The sequence below is a fragment of the Schistocerca americana genome, chromosome 1 (assembly GCF_021461395.2).
Source record: "Schistocerca americana isolate TAMUIC-IGC-003095 chromosome 1, iqSchAmer2.1, whole genome shotgun sequence".
NCBI classification, from domain to species: domain Eukaryota; kingdom Metazoa; phylum Arthropoda; class Insecta; order Orthoptera; family Acrididae; genus Schistocerca; species Schistocerca americana.
Genome location: NC_060119.1, coordinates 841,107,590 through 841,127,627, shown reverse-complemented (window position 1 = coordinate 841,127,627; position 20,038 = coordinate 841,107,590). Strand labels below are relative to the sequence as shown.

Here is a 20,038-nt window from a genome sequence, read left to right as displayed (position 1 = left end):
GCCTAACTCAATCTGCTGCAGCCCGACCTCGCTCCGGCGCTCACAACTTACCAGCAAATGCACCGCACTGATCCTGCGGGACAACCGGGGAAAGTGGACAGACTGCGTTTCATTTCACCGCTCCTTATACTACTCTCCCAGAGTTCCACGGCGCTGCTACTCTTCCCCGACTATGCAGATCTACATGTACGCCTGACAACAAAATATAGAGTGGGAAGCAGAGGAATTTTTTTATCATTCCATCCGAGAATGCAGCTTGCGAAGGATTCCTGCTTCTAGTCATTTTCATGGCTACTGTTAATGTATAAACTATTTCTGTGCAAGGAATAGCATAATACGAACTTCGTGAGCGAAATAAGTTCCTTCGAACGTTGTAATATGGTTCCATGAGGCACTGGATGACTGTTTTGGAGCAGATGCCTATATAAAATTTTTAATACAATAAAGTTTGTCAAAATTAATAAAGTTTGTCAAAATCGCGCCAGCGAGAACGAGACATGGGTTACAATGAAATTTATTCCACAAGTTGAAGACAGCACACAAATGACATATTCCGACATATTGACGGTGGAACAGCGATCAGTACAGTACTGGAAAACTGTGTGTTTTTGTCTACAGTCGCAGTTTGTTTGTTTTGCTTTTGGCTACCGGTTTCGGTTCACAGTATCATCCTCATGACAATCCCTGGCACGCAGTCGTTACGTTTGATGCCGAAGGAGGTGTAAAAAAAAAAAAAGAAGAAAACCCGGTTGTAAGAAGGCAAACTGCAACAGTAGACATAAACGTATACTTTTTCAACATACAAATGCTTCGACTTGCAGTACAGTGCACTTTGACCGTGAGTATTGTATGAATTCGCAACAGGCAGCAATCTGATCCTCTATACGTCGCGGCGTGGAATCAAAGAGGGCCTGGATATGCGGCTGGAGAGCACAATACCACGCGGTATGTAGGCCTGTGTAACAAAGCACAGGCAGTGGTTCCAGGAGGACCGGAACGACCAAGCTGCCGACCGACCATGTTGCGGACATGTGCGATGGGCGACATGTTAGGCGAGCTTGCAGGCCAGGGGAGCAGTGATACCCAACATTCTTCCAGGAAAGATTGCACATAACTCGCCGTATGTGCGTGGCAGGAAGAGCAGTGTCGCCGGCTCTAAAACCTCCTTGATTTAACGGTTGCTGTCCAGAAGACTGCCCTCAATACGTACACTACGTGATCAAAAGTATCCGGACACCCCCAAAAACATACGTTTCTCACATTACGTGCAATGTGCTGCCACCTACTGCCAGGCACTCCATATCAGCGACGTCAGTAGTCATTAGACATCGTGAGAGAGCAGAAAGGGTCTTCAAATGTAGTCAGGTGATTGGGCGTCACTTGTGCCATACGCCTGTACGCGAGATTGCCACACTCCTAAACATCCCTAGGTCCACTGTTTGAGACCGCTGACAGTTTCGTAATGTGTAATAGGCAAACATCTATCCAGACCATGACACAGGAATTCCAATCTGCATCAGGATCCACTGCAATTGTTATGACAGTTAGGCGGCAGGTGAGAAAACGTGGATTTCATGGTAGAGCGGCTGTTCACCACGCCGGTAAATGCCAAACGACGCCTCGTTTGGTGTAAGGAGCGTTAACATTGGACAATTGAACAGTGGATAAACGTTGTGTGGAGTGACGAATCACGGTACACAATGTGGCGATCCGACGGCAGATTGTGAGTATGGCGAATGCCCGGTGAACGTCATCTGCCAGCGTGTGGAGGCGGCGGGGTTGTGGTGCGGTCGTGTTTTTCATGGAGGGGGCTTGCACCCATTGTTGTTCTGCTTGGCACTATCACAGCACATGCCTACATTGATGTTTTAAGCACCTTCTTGCTTCCCACTGTTGCACCTTCTTGCTTCCCACTATTGAAGAGCAATCACCTGACCACGTTCGAAGTCCATAGGTTCCGCGGAGCTCCCCATTCTGCTCTCTCACGATATCTAATGGCTACTGAGGTCGCTGATATGGAGTACCTGGCAGCAGGTGGTAGCACATTGATGTTTTTAGCACCTTCTTGCTTCCCATTGTTGAAGAGCAATTCGGGGATGGCGATTGCATCTTTCAACACGATCGAGCACCTGCTCATATTGCACGGCCTGTGGCAGAGTGGTTACACGACAATAACGTCCCTGTAATGGTCTGACCTGAATCCCGTAGAACCAACACCTTTGGGATGTTTTGGAACGCCGACTTCATGCCAGGCCTAACCGACCGACATCGATACCTCTCCTCAGTGCAGCACTGGACTACCATTCCCCAAGAAACCGTCCAGCACCTGGTTGAACGTATGCCTGCGAGAGTGGAAGCTGCCACCAAGGTTAACGGTGGGCCAACACCATACTGAATTCCAGCATTACCGATGGAGGGCGCCACGAACTTGTAAGTCATTTTCAGCCAGGTGTCCGGATACTTTTGATCACATATTGTAGGAGGCAAGATCGCATGTTACAGACAATGGCCCTCTAAGCCATCACAGTCGGCGTTTGCCCGCTATGCTGTTCAATAACGCAGTCTTTTTTTTTGGGGGGGGGGGGGGGGGTGCACAACTTCAACGGTCATTAGCGCCCAGACTACGTTAGGAATGCACCGCGAGGCACAAGTTTAAAACAGCGACGAAAAGGGAAAACACGATAAAAGACAGACTGACGGGCATAGGATTAAAAAAACAGCATAATCAAATGTCCTTAGAGAGGTTTGTCAAGTTGATAAAACGAAGAACGCGAGCAGCTGCTCGTGGGTCATCCGCTAAAATGGCATCTAGAGTACATGGCAGGCCAAGATCAAGACGCAGTGTGTTAAAATCCGGACAGGACGTTAAAATGTGGCGGACCGTCAGCAATTGCCCACATGGGCAGAACGGCGCCGGCGCAGCCGTCAGCAGATGGCGATGGCTGAACCGGCGTGTCCAATTCGTAACCGGGCCAAAACGACCTCCTCCCGTCGAGAAGGGCAGGAGGAGGACGTCCAAGCCGCGGGAAGAGGTTTCAAGGCCTGAAGCTTGTTGTCCGTAAGTGCAGCCCAATCGGCATGCCACAGCGATAAAATGCGCCGACAAATGACCCTGCTACAATCTGACGAAGGGACACAACAAGAATCTGTCCGAGGCTGGAGGACCGCAGCCTTGGCCGCGGCATCTGCAGCTTCGTTCCCAGGGACACCGACATGGCCAGGAACCCACATAAAGCTAACCGGAGAACCGACGTCCACCAGCTGCTGAAGAGAGCTTTGGATCCGGTGCACGAAAGGGTGAACCGGATACGGATCACTGAGGCTCTGGATGGCGCTCAGGGAATCGGAGCAGATGACATAAGCAGAATGTCGGTGGCGGCAGATGTAAAGAGCAGCCTGGTAGAGGGCAAAGAGCTCAGCTGTGAAGACCGAACATTGGCCATGGAGCCGGTATTTGAAACTTTGTGCCCCGACAATAAAAGAACACCCGACCCCGTCATTGGTCTTAGAGCCATCTGTATAAATGAAGGTCACATTAATGAACTTCGAACGAAGTTCGACAAAACGGGAGTGGTAGACCGAACCGGGGGTAACCTCCTTTGGGAGCGAGCTGAGGTCAAGGTGAACGCGAACCTGAGCCTGGAGCCAAAGTGGCGTGTGGCTCTCGCCCACTCGAAAGGTTGCAGGGAGTGAAAAATTAAGGTGTTGAAGGAGGCGACGAAAGTGAACTCCAGGGGGTAGCAGGGCAGAGACATACAACCCGTATTGACGGTCGAGAGAGTCGTCAAAAAAGGAACGATGAGACGGGTGGTCGGGCATTGACAGTAGCCGACAGGCATACCGACAAAGCAGTATATCGCGCCGGTAGGTGAGTGGCAATTCACCAGCGTCAGCATGAAGACTCTCGACGGGACTAGTATAAAACGCTCCGATCGCAAGTCGTAAACCCCGATGTTGTATGGAGTTGAGGCGGCGTAAGATGAATGGCCGTGCAGAGGAGTATACGAAGCTCAATAACGCAGTCTGCCGGAATGCATTCATCGTGGTAGCGTCTAACACCTACGCGGCCATCACTTTACAAGTTTAAGCCAGTAATCACCGCCAACACTACATTTTGCCATCAGCACGCCACTGACGCCGTTCACGTGGCCATTTCATCTGAGACGTTCGTGGCTTGTGGTCAATAGAAGCTGATGCAATGGCATGCGTGCCACCAGTCCCAGTCCTCATCATAAGGCGTCGAACCACAAGTCCCAATCCGTTGGAGTGTTCCAGCGTCGAGCCATTACTGTGTGTGAAGCTGTTCTGTTGATTACGACTATGTGATCAATATGGCAGTCATCCCGCGCTACACTCACTTTGTGTGGTCCAGTACATACTCGCCACTGCGTGGGATCCTCTTCTATCCAACGGTTCCACAAACGCATCACTGTCGTAGTAGCGTGGCGTGAACGATGCGCAAGGTCACGGTACGACAGGCCCAGTCGCAGGAGACCAATCATTATACCCCGTTCGAACTCACGTGGTGATATTGCGCTGTTTGACGTCTACGAGGCATACCGGCACTCGCTTGCACCTTTACGCTTCGTTTGACGGCTCTGTACTGTCTGAACGTAGCATAACACTGACTTGTATGGTCACACAAAAGAGGGGACGTTAATATTAATCACTTGTTATTCTACAAATCGTCGGATTTTGAGTGATTCAGACGATTCCTTCTGGCTTTTGCAGTTTTCGTAAACAGTGATGTATTTCTATCAGCCACATTCAGTTGGATGGATCTCTTGGCATCCTTTTCTTTACAGCTCAGCATCGATGATCATATCAAAACCTTATACTCTAACAACACCTAGTAACCAACAATATGGTAATCGAGCCTATTGGCCAAGAGCTCGAAAGAGACCATTCGGACCATAAGCGCTGTATAGATCAAATGTATTATGAAATGTCTATAGAGCGAAAACATATCATTCCTTGTACCCAGTTGTGTAAAACGTACACACGAACACAAGGACACACACAGACACACAAGAGAGAGAGAGAGAGAGAGAGAGAGAGAGAGAGAGAGAGAGAGAGATCGTGATGTCTTGCTGGTGGGATCGAAACTGTCTCCGACAGTAGCTCCCAGCAGCCAATAAAATACGCGCTGCCGATGCCTAAGCTTAAAGGTAAGCAAGTTTACGCGATGATAGCAATAATCCCCCAATATTGCGCTCCTGGCCGCTGGGATTGGTTGCCGCCCGTCGCAGTTTTAAACCTCTGTCCACGCGACTAGCAGCTAATCTAGATTATAAAGCGCATTAAATAAACTTGGCGTCGCTGGGGGAGGCAGGGCGGCCAAATCCCGGGCCAGTAACTTGGGAGACAACTCGCAAGTGTGCTCGGCCCGGCTAACGATCCCACTTAGATATTAGCGCCACACGGCCGGCGGTGGCCCGTTTGTTTCTCTTCTCCGTGCGCCGTGTTATGCCGCGCCAACGAAAATGTTGTCCTTGTGCCGTGGTTTCGCAGCGCGCCTCCCCTGCCGCTGGCGAGCTACCTGCTCGCTGCTCTGACACGCTCTTCCGCTGCAGCCGCACTCATTGTCAAACGGACGTCTCGCGTCAGCCGTTCAAGACGCGCTATTCACTAAAACCCTGAAGCATTTCAGTAAAATATGACAAGGTGTGCGGGAGTGGATATAAAAAAAAAATGTGTGACTGAACTCTGCACGAGGTGTGACAGATCTGTATGTGAGCGAATACTCACGAAATCACTAACCATTATCCCAGCATGTGAAAGTTTCAGAAAGTAATTTTTATTACGTTCGAGGCATGATCAAAAATTAACGGGAATTTTTGGTTTTCTTAAAGAAACTTTACTTAATCAACATCAGCTTTGTCCCCTTCAGTGTAATCCCCTTCAGATATAATACTGCCGAAAACGCAAACATAAATCAGGAACAGATGTACCAACAACATAAAAAAATCTGAAAATAGGATGCATGAAGCTCGTAAAATAAAAATATATCCCGTAACTTTTTGATCACGCTTCGTGTAATATAGGGCTGACGTTCTGTTCCCAAGCATTTTTCTTAGAGTAAATTTCACATTTTGGAGAGAAAATAAGAATTTTAATCGCACCGAAAGTAAATCTGGAACTTCTGTCGTCTGTATTTTGATATCATTTACAGCAGCCAGCGTCGCGCAGTGGACTGTAAGTACGAGGCGCGATTTTGCTTATTTTTCAAAGTATGCCGTCCACTTAACCGATACACGCTTATTCAACTTACTATTACTGCGTCGGCATCCGTGCACTTCTCTCTGCGCCAAAATGCGCAATGCTGACACGTGTGGCATTTTTTTCCCTAAAATCAGATATACCTTCAGAATTGAAAGTTGTGTTCAGCATTACATTTATGTTTTTTTGTGTATTTTCAGAAGCATGCAGTTGTTAAACAAAATTCCTTGAGACTGGCGAAAGACTCATTTTTCAGAATCTTGATCAAGAAAAGAATTACACATGTACATAGGTTGTTATAAAACCGAATAGTTTATACTTTGGAAGGAAGCGCTCCTCGACATCGTCGTTTCATGTTCACTGTTTTTACTAAAATATTGTCGTCACGAAGTAAAGAAATTAGTCCTACAATTATAAAATGCAGACAGAGAGCTACAAAAAGTGCTCTGGCAACCACCGAAATACTAATTATGTAGGAAAGGCCCCCCACCACAGTGACGCTGCAGCACCTGCGGGTGAAAGTTTAGAAAGCTTTGCTCAGTGCAGCGTTGTTGCAAAAGTACAGAGCCGACTGGGAAACTGAAAATCGACTGCCGGCCGGAGCGGCCGAGCGGTTCTAGGCGCTACAGTCTGGAACCACGCGACCGCTACGGTCGCAGGTTCGAATCCTGCCTCGGACATGGATGTGTGTGATGTCCTTAGGTTAGTTAGGTTAAAGTAGTTCTAAGTTCTAGGGGACTGATGACCTCAGACGTTAAGTCCCATAGTGCTCAGAGCCAACCATTTTGAAAATCGACTTATGTAATTAGAGACTTAGAACAGGCTCAGACAGACAACGATTGGGAAGGAGTTCTGCCACGTCTTTTCCAAAGCAAACTGCCAGCGTGCCCTTAGGCTATCTGAGGAAACCTAAATCGAAGGCTTCAGAGCCGGCCGAAGTGGCCGTGCGGTTAAAGGCGCTGCAGTCTGGAACCGCAAGACCGCTACGGTCGCAGGTTCGAATCCTGCCTCGGGCATGGATGCTTGTGATGTCCTTAGGTTAGTTAGGTTTAACTAGTTCTAAGTTCTAGGGGACTAATGACCTTAGCAGTTGAGTCCCATAGTGCTCAGAGCCATTTGAACCATTTTTGAAGGCTTCAGAAACGCCACATTACTCGGTCTGATTGATTAATCATAATGGACATGAAAGCTCTACTTTCTACTTTTCGTATTACGTTGTTCTGATTAAACATTTTTTTCGGAGAATACATGTGTTAAAACTGCAGATTTATTAAATGTGATTCTTAAATTGCTTGGCGATTATATTTATCTTCCGTGGGCAGTTACATCGACATCACTGTTTATGAACTAAAGCAATTGTAGAGAACTTGATTGAGCTGTATAGTGGATACATGTATCGGTTTAGCTTAAAAAAGGTGTTGATACTTTCATTATCCTCCTTTGCTGTAACATTTGATGAAATGTTTGCCATTTTTTGTAGTTTTATGAAGTAAGACATTATAACCGTGTAGCTATAACCACGTTCGCTTTATTTTGTCGAAAAATCTCGTGAAACGATGCGACGGCAATTATATTTTGTGGTTAATGCCATTCCTTTGCTTCAAGTTTTCATGCTTCTCGACGAGCGTTGACACCGTGTAAGAGGGTCGAGTCTTTGTCTACTTCAATTGCTGTAGTTACAGCCTTGAAAAATGCACTTAAAACGCCACAAGCCATGTTAGTGTAATCGTAATTCACACCTTTTGGGTTATTGTACGCATAAAAAGATCATTTGGAAACTCCGGAAGATGGCGTTATACATTACCCTTTCAGTGATTTTTACATAATGAAAACGAAGCTTTTTGAAAATTAATGCCCTATCTCCAAAGGTACTTAAAATTTTGGTTGTCACTGTGATATGAATTGAATTATTTGGTTTGTTGAGTTTATTCTGTTTACATTTTTTAGTTACTGGTAAGCAACAAACATAAAAGTGGAAATACGAACTTACTGCGACCGATAGTATAAGCCGAAAGATATTCAAGCCATTCGAGTGCCGTGTTCTTCATAGCACTGATTACGTACGTACTGATAGATCGTTATCAGTTTGGATGTACTTTTGACATCTCGATCGTTCATATAGCCTACGAACTGGTTGCACTAAGTACGTTAGTCTTCAAAGTCGGGCAAAATATCGTTTGTGGACTGGGAAGGGACGGTTTTAAAATTTTGGTTTCAGCAGGAAGGGTTAGGTCTATCGAATAAATTCATTATTATATAAAATCCATTTTTTTATTAGGCCCATGTTTAGTCGTGAAAACTTGAGCTTACTGCCGGTCTAAGACAAGTGTAAACTACAGACAGCGTGGAGCTCGAATTTGCGTCCTTCTCGTCAGGTACGACTGCATTTTACCGGAACACTACGACCCTTCGTATTAGATCTAGAGCTGCTCCACAAAGACAGACTGGTTTTTACCTGTAGCTTAGGTGATAGTTTCCTGTCTGTGATATGAATATTTAAAAAGGTACAGGATTTCATGTGTAAAGTCCAAAGGCGAAAGCACTCTCGCATCGGTTGGTGGTAATGGCCTATTTCGTAGACGCTCTTTGCATTTCGCATACCAAACAGTGGAGGTGGCGCCAGAGGAGGAGTATGGCGCAATAAAATTCTGTGTTCGTTTAAAACATACACCCACTTAAACTTGTGAAAAGCTGCAACAAGCGTGTGGTGAAGATACACTACCCCGTGCAACGGTGTTTAGGTGGTTCAAGGTCTTCAAAGAAGGCCGACTTGTCCGTGTTATGCAAAGTAGGCCTGATGGTTCGGCTTCTGCTGTGACTTAAGTCAACATCAACAGAGCTGCTATGATTATCCGTGAGAATCGGCGGATAACATTACGTCACGTCGGTGAAGTTTTGAGGACTACGTATGGCAGTGTCGTCACGATCATATATGATCATCTCCATATGACCCGTGTTATTGGTCGTTGGGTGCCACGTCTGTTAACTCCTGAACAAAAGGCAGTGCGAGTGGAGACAAGCCGTGAAGTGCTGCGTTCGAGGGGATGAGTTTCTAAAATCGATTATCACCGGTGATGAGTCACGGCTGCGTGACTATGATCTCGAAGGAACACGAGCCAGCACAGTTTGGAAATCGCCAGTTTCTCCAACACCAAAAAAGGGGAAACTTGTTCCTTCTGCAGTGGAAGTGATGGTGACCATTTTCTTTTTTTTTTTACTGGCATGGAATGATTTACTACACGACGCGACTTCATGATGACAATGCGTGGCCTCACGTCGCAAATCAGGTCACGCAGTTTACGGCTTAATTCAACATTACCTGTGCATCTCCTCGGCCTTATAGCCCCAATCTTGCATCACTAAAAGCAAAGCTTTGGGGCATTAGATTTGAGAACTCTGAAGCAGTTCTCAAGGACCTGACAAAGAATGGCCTGGACCATGTGTTCGAGGACAGGCAGACACGCTATAAAAATTGCATTCAAGTAAGACGGCGTACTTTGAAAAAGATCATGTGAACACTGAAATGGAGTAAAAGACATCTGTGAAAAAATCTGTCTCAGTCTTTGGTTATCATCGCTTGTAAATTTCTCCTTATATGTAGTGTACCAACTGTAAAATTAATGTGCATATAAAATGAGGAAATAAACAGAATTTGTAGTTTATGATCATTCCTTTTATTGCCACTCGAGACCGAGACACAAACAGGGTACAGAGTTTTTAATGTGGTGTAATTCCGGAATCGGGCATCGATTTGCTCCGACAGCGTCTGAAAATTGCAAGAAATGTGACAACTAGGTAAAATATTCGGCTGCTATGTCCACTTATCGTGACCTTACACTTACATATGACCCAATGTTAAATGTTCTAGCATTACCGGTTTGGACTACACTGACATGTTCCCGAACGCAAATGCAACGTTTCCCCGACGGCGTCCACACGTTTGACGGCGATTTCTACCGGAGCACTACAGCTGAGGCTGCGCGCTGAGGAAGGGAGGCTGGCAGCGGCGCTTCTGCGCGAGCAGCAGCCAATAAATTTGCACGTCTCGCTGTGCCGCGACAGGCGGGCCGCGCGCCGTGAGTCAGTCGGCCGTCAGCCGGGATTTACCGTCATAACGGATAGCACGCTAGCCTCGCCTTGCCGCTCCGCCGATTCTGAGCGCCCGTGACTGATGTAATGCCGTGCGATATTTCCCCGTGTTTCCGCGACCCGTCCATCTCCAGAATTTCGCCACTCTTGCCGCATCGGAAATCAAGAGTCGTCAATCTGCTGCCGCCAGTGTTGTATGTCCGAATCGGAGAAGGAAGTGCTGCAAAAGATGTGCTTGTTTTTCACCAGAAAGGACACGCCGTGTACAGCACCGTCAGTAGTAGCTTCACGAGAGCGTGAGCATTTCGTGTGATATCGCTGAGTTTGGATTGTATAAAGAATAATAACTGCAGATCCAAGACTTTACAGGACTGTGGCTTTTCTGCACTGTGTCTCTGCCATCAAAGTTACAAAATTGTGACGCTCAATCCATAGGTCCCTAGTTAAAATTTCAGTGGTGATGAAATTTCTGATGAAATTTCTATCAACGGAAGTTTGACATCGAGAGGAAGTTGGTCTGCAACGTTTTATTAAATCAGGCGATTATATGAGGGGAGGGGGGAATAAGCTCGATAGCCGTCCTTGGTTGTTGAACACGTCACAACTAATCATTACATAGCCCGCATCTCGTGGTCGTGCGGTAGCGTTCTCGCTTCCCACGCCCGGGTTCCCGGGTTCGATTCCCGGCGGGATCAGGGATTTTCTCTGCCTCGTGATGGCTGGGTGTTGTGTGCTGTCCTTAGGTTAGTTAGGTTTAAGTAGTTCTAAGTTCTAGGGGACTGATGACCATAGATGTTAAGTCCCATAGTGCTCAGAGCCATTTGAACCAAGCCAATCATTACATTTAATTAGTTATTCATACAACACAGCTACACACCTGAAGGGTGATATGCTGATTTGAAGCTGGCAACAACGAACATCACATGAGGAACCTTACCATGATAACAGTCAAAACTGACGTGTCATAGAGACAGTTGGTTCAAGACTTCATCTTTGGACTTTTATCCACTAAACCCACCTTCAGTTGTTCCATGGCTAAGCAGGAATTAGCAGCATATAGCAACAGCTTCACCGTCGAAAACACATAGACTTTGTACACGAAGTTGGTCTTCAGTTGCAAGTAAGGCTTCTTTCTTATGTAAGTATCCATACGCACTGGGTATTTGTGTTAATCTGAAAATCCCGCTGTGTTATGTTGAGCAAGTTCCGACGAATAGTGATTTGCCGTTATCCTCCTTCACCAATCGAATCATGTACTAGAAGCAAAATTTTATTAGATACACGACAGTAATGTGTGATTGTGCACTTTAAAGTTATGCTTGTGTTGTCAATGAGCATGGAATGAAAGAAAGCGGCAGAAAACTAGTATCACCGCATAGTGCATCTCGCTCGAGAAGTAGCTAACGTATGCATCCAAAGTATCTTATCTATGATGACGCGGTGTGAGATCACCAGATCAGAGACTGTGCTCACCAAATTATCCCCATTTTGTCCGGCTAGATTTGGCAATACACGTTACTTTCGCCACTAGGATTCTTAACTGGCCACCTCCAAGTCGAATCTTACGCCACTGTCAATACTGCGAACTGAGCACTCCTCTATTTTCTTTTCGGCTAGAAATTTATGGTTGTGCGCATGAGGTATCAGTTAACTCAAAACTGCAGGAAACAAACTGAGGGCGAAATATGCATACATGCTAATGCCGCAATTACTTTCAAAATTTGATACTGTCTCTTTGCAACGTCCTCTCTGCAACTATATACCTCTGCTTGACGCCGTTGTTCACATTTTGCACACATGCAGTATTTTGCCTCAACGGCCTAATGATCTGCGCGATAAAATATGTTGTACGACAGGAAACACTGATAAAGCAAAGCAGTCACCTGTCGACCGAAAGGGACTTGGTAGTACTTATCGCCTCATATCCTCTTCTAATATAGTGGTTCCACGCGAAGTTGCGGTAAGCCCGTTCCCGACTGGTAATGAACTTGTTCAGAAGCAATTACAGGAAGACAGGTAAATCTGATACGTGAGGAAAACATGTCGACTGATCCACCTGTATGTACGATGGTAAAATCAAACATTGAAACAGAATCGACACTCTTTCCGTCCTGCAAAACTCTCTTGCTTCTCATGTATTACACATTCCCTACTGGTTCTGTTCTTAAGAGTGAGTAGCATTGTTATCTCTCGCCTCCTCCATATCATGTTTGGTCTACAAACCATCAGTCAGTGATTTGTATATGAAATAATATGAGTCTGTGTCAATGGTCTACTGAAAATTTTTATCTGTAGTTGAGTTTTTTTGGGAGCACTAAATAATATTGAGCGGATAGAGCTGAGAAACAAAGTTAGAACGTTCGGGCCGTAAATTATGAAGTTTGTAATGAATGTCGACACTACTTCAGTGTGCATAGTGAACAAGAAAGATATCACCGATTACCGACAACGACTTAAGTAGGCGAGAAAATTGCCTGAAACTGAAGTAATAAAATCGAAATAAAAATCCGTATGTTAACAGAAAGAGACCGATCCTTTGAGCTCCAAGAGTGTCAAGTTAGTGCTTCTCCAGGTGTCTGGCAGTTGTGTGCTGACATGTCCGAAGTGTCACTGTGTAAGCGTTTACACAGAAATACCTCGGACATGACTGTGTAAGCGCTCCGGACATGTCAGGCCACAACTCCCAGCACCTGGAGAAGCGCCAATTCTACACTGTTGGAGCCCACAGCTGATCAGGAACATACGGTAGGTGAGAGATGGGACGAATACGGAAAGAAGCCGACGATATTAATGTAATAGGAGGCCACTAACTCGTTATTCCACTTCACTTTATGCACGCCGAAAATGCGCTGGTAAACGTTTTCGTGGTTTAAATCATGAGCTGATAATGAGAGCACCGTTTCTAGAAACGCATTGTTGCGTTTTGTGGGGGGCATAAAACGGTTGAATGTTACCAGTTATTACTGTTAAAATATAAAGACCGCTACCTTATGTCCTTAAAATTGATAATATTGTATTAAAACAGTAAATAATTAGAATCTCAAAATCTCGAAACGGTAGGTAAATAAAAAGCTAGCGAATCAGGAAATGAATTCAACAGTCCTATTGTCCACCGCATCTATGAAAAGGACAAACGTAGGCTGGTTAGGGGATTTAGGCCCCATTCTTATTCAAGTGAAAAGGCACAAGATATCAAAACTTATCATGTAAGTCCTGGGGTTTACGTCCCATAATGTGTACGCATCGTCCTAGAGGGTAGAAGCGAAGTCTGCGGACAGAGTTAAAAGTTATTAAAGTACATTCGGGATGAATTTTCGTTCAGGGAACATTCGCTATGCATTACCATACAGCAAAATAATAAAAATTCGATGTTTCAGCCATGCATTATGTCCCGCAAGCCATTTTAAGTAGGACTAATTCATAACAAAGAAATATTAATTATCTGCTAATCAGCTTCTAACACATCAGTATTGCAATAACGTATTAGAGATCTACACTCATGAGGCAAACTCCAAGAAAAAAATTCATGTATGTTGGCAAACGATGACAAAATATGTAATCTTTCTTTAAAGCAGATGAAGTACTCAGTCTTCACAAACACAGCAAATTACACAACGAAATGTCGTTTGAGAAGCACAGGTTGCTCAGGAAAGGATCTATATAGGCAGCGACTGTGTCACGTGTCAGTCTGTCGACTGGACTCTCGTGAACTATATTACTCAAGTCATTCAAGCACAGGTAGTCCATCGATGGTAATAGACGACACCGAACAGAACCATAACAAATTAAATTTGATCGAACCATGCATTAGCTATCACGCCTTATGCTGGAACGGGTAATTTGTTAGCTTCTCTTCATTAAGAAACTATATGCGCCAAGGTAAAGTTCGATAAATGACTAATTCTGCGTACACTTAATCACATATGACTGAACAAAGTTAAGGTCCATTTCATTTTTCGATAATGCGACACCAGTGAAAGTACCATTGGACTCGACTCGGCATAGCGTTATTCTATCGTTGGTTAAAATAACAGGTACCTCAACAGTTAAGAATACGAAAACCCAGAGATCTCAGATTACAACATTCGTTGACAACTGACCTATATTTGATCCTCTTTTCTTTCTCTCTCTCTCTCTCTCTCTCTCTCGGTCGTTTTATTTTTACTAGATTAACCTGAGTTGAGGGTGACAAGCAGTCAAACGAAACGGAGGTGCATAATCCAGTATGAGGAAATACCCACCACATGTGAATTCTGCCAAAGTAAAAACGCTAACTATAAATAATAATTCACCAGATACTATGGATACCTTATATAAAACCACTCAAAAAATGTACACCATCAAATCTGTCGACAGAGTTCACTTCCATCCTATGTACGTTGATTATATGTCCATATATCCCCTGGTGTACCTACTGAAACAGTCATACCGCCGATGCCACTCCGCCATAAAATGTCAAGTCTAGAGTCGCCCTGAAACACACTAAGTGCATTACGGAGAAGAAATGTATCTCCTGTTGTCGCTACCGAACTTGCGACAGGCATAAAGGGGTTGTGGCCGGGTGGATGTAATGGTATTTGTTTTACGCCGGTTGCAGCCCGTTAAATTGTTTCGGCAGTGGCTGTGCTTGTTAAGTGTCAGTGTTATCACGCCAGTCGTAAAGTGGCCCGCACATAAAACAAGGCGGTCCCGCGTTATCTGCGCTCGGCTTATAATGACTTGGAGCGATCCGAATTATCTTGGTGGACCGCAGCTAGTTACCGAAGAGCACCCCCACACGCCCATTAAAACTCTGCGTAAGGTTTATTTCCAGGTTTGTCCAACTTTCGCGAGTTATTCCGCCGCCTGCTGTGGCGATAATACATATGCGGCAAATGGAAATTTTAATAGCACTCATTGGCAGTATCCGTGGTGGAGGCATGCTCTTGATTGACTGGTTTATTAGCACCGCTCTCATGGATTGTTACACAGTGTGCCGAGAGAGAAAAGATACTGAAAAATGTCCCGCACTTTACAGTCTGGTTTCTCCGTATCGAATAAACGGTTTAGCGACGGTCAGAAAGCGATGGATCATGAACGATTTCACAACTGGAACATATCCGTGTGTATCCACAGTTATTCACAATAGTAACAGAATACATGGAAGGAAAAGCAAGCAGAAAAAGAAAGCCTAGTACTAAACTGAAAATTTCCTTTTTTGGTTCCGTATTAAACGTTTCTATCAAACGTGGACAGACTATTCTGCTGCTAGATTGGGTACACACAAATCAGGCCTATAAATCTGCCTAATACACCTAACTTTTGCTGTGTTAATGAAAGGATGATCCAGATCATCATAACCAACAATAATAGAGGAAATGGCGTTAAGTGCCTCCTTGTAAGTTGTTATCTTTCTTATCCTCTTGAGGCCGTACACGAAAGGTATGTTGGAGACATGAGAATTATTTTAAACCCTGTCATAAATAACAGTCCTCAAAATCTGACTGAAGCATCTTTGGCCTGTCCTGGGTCTGCCATGTCCCATATGCGTTCCGGTCTCAGGCGAGTGTTGCTACCCCATTTGTACAGTCTACAATTACCTCTTGTAAACTCTGTAGGAATATCAAATCGTATAGAACGGCGAGCTGTATTTTAAGTACACAGCTACATGTCTGTATAGCAAGGTGAAGTGCAGTTTAGAAAAATTTTCTTTCTGCGCACTAAAATGTACTTCGTCCTGTTAGAACTTTTTATTCAGCCAGTTGTGTGAAAAAGTAGAATATATGAAAAATCGAATTCTTTTACACTGGGCATTAGGGGTATAGATACAGATATTGCGACAACTGGTACCTTAATATATACTCACTTCAACGTGTTAATTGCTTTTTCTCTGTGTCTGTCGATGTTCCCGCAAACATGCCCCAAAATTTACTAGTTGATGTTTTCTACATGGTCATAACTGCACTGTGAAGTTGTCTACGCCTGTCAATATAGACTATACACTTTGCGTCCTAGTGTCCAAACTTCATTATCTGACCTACTGCCCAGGGGAAGATAAATGTTGGTGGATTACTTGCACCATCCATACTTGGAGGTACTAACTAACCGAAAAACATTCTACTCGTAATAGCTATAATAATTAGTCTACAAATGAAGTAAATGCTGATGTAATGTTGTTCAGTACACTGTCCTCAGCCATCAACGCAAATATCTATACTTATACCCCTAACGCCCTGTATTTTCAGTACGTTCACAATTTCTGTTACAGTTTGGTATCGTTTAAATTTGCCCACATGACCTGAGAGTACTACCATTCTTACGAAAATATATTTCTTCCTTTTCAGAGAAACGACAACTTGGACCTGTCTCTTTCCGTATCTCACGGATTTCATCACAACGGCTATATGGGGGACCAGGTAAGCAAACTCTGACATTTACACTGTAATGAAACAAAATATCCTAGTACTAAAAGCAAATATCCTCTGTTTCGAATATTGTGACAGGATGGGAGATATCAGAAATTGGAAGTAAAGTTATATTGGAGCTTAATACCTTAACAAGCATCAGTCGGAGTGAAAGGAGACATTAAAACAATTTCTTGAGATAAATGATGTTCAACTATTCAGCTGGTATAATTATTATAAAACAGCTTTGAAATGTGGCTAAATTTCTTTACAGGTCATTACTGGCATTTGTGACTTATGGAGGCTGTGCACAGCACATAACAAAGACAGCTTGTCCTGCAAATACACTCGTGTGGAAAACTTAAGGACGGAAGTAATGTTCGTGTGATGTGTCACTGCCAAGTAACATTGCTCGATGAGACTTAGACCATATACCGAAAAAGCTGCTACGGTATGGCGGGTCATGTGGTTCTCAACCCTTACAGTACCAACATATTTTTCATAACGCGCAGTTCCGGGGGGGGGGGGGGGGGATTCTTGAGATGTCTTTCAGTTCTTGAGATATATGCTTCCTGTTAGCTTGTATTCTCCCCACGAGAATTAGCTTGTGATTCCTCCACAAATCTTCGGCAAAATCAGCACAACTGTAATATCTGTATGTGGTGACGTTGCGTCCTGAATTATGTATAGGAACAATCAGGCGTTTCACTACAGCTGCAGCTGATTTTAATTGTTGTGGACTACCATTTTTATTTCCTGCATACACCTCCACGCTGGGAACATACATACGAGTATCTGGCTTTAGAGTCATTGAGCATTCGTATAAGTATACCGTACGTTCCAGGTTTCTCCTTCATGAACACATCGAAGGGGCACTTGCCACGGAACAACGACAACATTTTATCGGTAGCAGTGTGCATCCCAGCAGAATAATATCTCGATAGTAATTCATTCAGTTTATCAAATACTTCTCGGACTGCAACAAACTTGTCATGTTCCCTGCGCTCGTTTCACATCCTTCTGTCATCACATCTTATTATTTTAGTAAGCTGACGGAATATAGTTTTACTCATAATAGCAGTATAAACAAACCTTCCTGAAATATTGGTCCATGAATCGGGAATAGGTGACTTAATATTGCTCTCCTTCCTCATAATAATAAGTAATCCTATACATGCCATGAATTCAAGTCTGTGTTCTGGGTAAATTCTGTCTCAATGCTTCTGCACTGGTATGCTTTATTATGACGTTAATCATTTGTGGAGAAAAAATCTTTTCAAATGATTCTCGTATTGTTTCTACTGAGGTTTGGACGTAAAAACTTTTCCAGTAGTTCTCAGTGACCTTATCAATTGCGTCATCATCCGCTGCACGTGCCCAGAGTTCGTCTTCAGAATGTGTTTGTACATCGTCACTATCTATTTCGTTCTTGAGTTTTGCAGAGCAGTGTGCAGTGGATCTGAAGATGTTCAGAATATGAATGAAACAGTTTATCACCGTGAAGATAAATACGACAGTAGACTGCAGTGAATAACGTTAGAATAATAATAAAGTAATCGTGGATTAAGCTACACCAGATAACATAACAGACTTCATTCCTTAAAGGAGTAATGTCTGAGTGGAATCTTTACTTCGCCAGAATTAAGATTGTCTTCGGGGCTATTCACTTCCTTTTTTTAACTGATTTGTGTTATTTTCGGTAGCAGTTTACTCCACAGGTTAAACTCAAGGCACAAGGCGAGCGCCAATACAGTTTCTTTGATAATACTACGGTCGTCCCACTTCTATGTAACATCATATTCGACGGGGATCTGCGCTCTAGCAAAACGGAATGCTACATCTCTTCTGTCTTCTGGCGTACATGTTTGTCATACCTCCACTATATCTCATTCGCCAAGCTTAATATTTAACTGATGTGGCTTCTCATAGTGTGAATACGTACGAAATTTATTTTTCAGTACACGCCAGAGTGAAAAATTTGTACACTGCTTTTAATAAACCGGATTACAAAAACCCATTTGTATTGTCACTGTACCGTCATACAACTAATTTTTGTGTATGATAGTCCTCTAATAGATGTAATACGAATTTTACAACTAATCTTTGCGTACGATAGTCCTCTAATAGATGTAATACGAATTTTACATCCTTGTAGAAATCTGCGAAAGCACAGTCCCTGCAAGGTGGGCTTGTGATACCACTTTCAAAATAAAAATTTCCCAAAGCAGACAGTGAAGCAGTGCCGCTAGACGTAAATTTCTATGATCCGTCCCAAGCAATAATGCGTCGATCATCATATTTAATTGCATGTAAAGCAGTAAGTAAAGCTGCGATCGCTTCAAAGGTTACATTGCTGGCGTCACTGAGCGTGGCCGCATTGGAGAGCGGATTCTTGCAACCAGTTATGGCGAACCTATACTAGAACCATAGTGAAACTTCTCTTGTTTCGCGTTCAGTATATGCCAGCAAATATGAAACCCATAAAAAGTGCTAGGCAGAGTCGTAGAACTAACCCGATATAAAGTATCGAACTAACCAGTTACTAATCTGAGGCTAGCCAAACAGATCAATCAAACTGAAAGACAGTACAAAACCGCCTACGCGTTTAAAATTTGCGACTATTAAGGTGAGCTTTGTAAACAGTTTTATTCATGTGAAATTTCCATTACTTATTTGCAAACAGATCTAATGCTCAGATTTTATAATAAATGAGTATACAGTTGATTTAATCATTTCATGAATTTCGGCACATGGATTGGTGATACGAAATACTTAGTTATTAAGCTCCTTTGCTGCACAGTTATGACAAGCACTGTGATGTTGTCCGTTGTTTTCGTATACTCGCCCCAGATACGAGACGTCCTCGCACGTACGTAATGGGACGTTTGATAGGATGTTCACCGAACGGAGTGTATTCCGCTGCAAGTGTGCACATTGAGTTACACGCACGCGGGACCGCTCCTCAAATAGAGCACCGCGAAAGAAAACACGCCACAGCGATTCAGCTAACTGAGCCCGTGAAACGCATAAACGCCAGTAAACAGTTTGTTTCCCATATTGGCTTTCCACATGGTGTGACAGCGTCAACAGTCGGCAGGTTGCGTCGCCCGTGGTGCGTGCTCTGGGCGCTAATCAATTATTGGCAGTGGTACCTCAGCTCGCCAGCCCAAACCGCGCTCCACTCAACTGTTAGCCACTGCTCTTTTTGTTCTGCGGAAAATGTCCCGCCATCAACAACACTTCACTTGGCAGACGTTTGCATTCTTTGCGCAGTTCTCCGACCTGGAAGATCAAAGCGACGGAGGCAAAAAACCGAAAAGGGGGGGACCCCCTCTGTAACGTCAAAA

At 44.1% G+C, this 20,038-nt stretch overlaps 1 protein-coding gene across 5 annotated transcripts in view; it reads left to right on the top strand.

Annotated features, from left to right (window-relative positions):
- LOC124613262 (TOX high mobility group box family member 4-B-like) overlaps positions 1 to 20,038 on the top strand; it is a 487,372-nt gene that overhangs the window by 340,180 nt on the left and 127,154 nt on the right. For all 5 annotated transcript variants that reach the window (XM_047141983.1, XM_047141956.1, XM_047141969.1 and 2 more), the window contains one exon: positions 16,632 to 16,703. In XM_047141983.1, the coding sequence (XP_046997939.1) occupies positions 16,632 to 16,703 (72 nt within the window). The remainder of the gene's footprint in view (positions 1 to 16,631; positions 16,704 to 20,038) is intronic.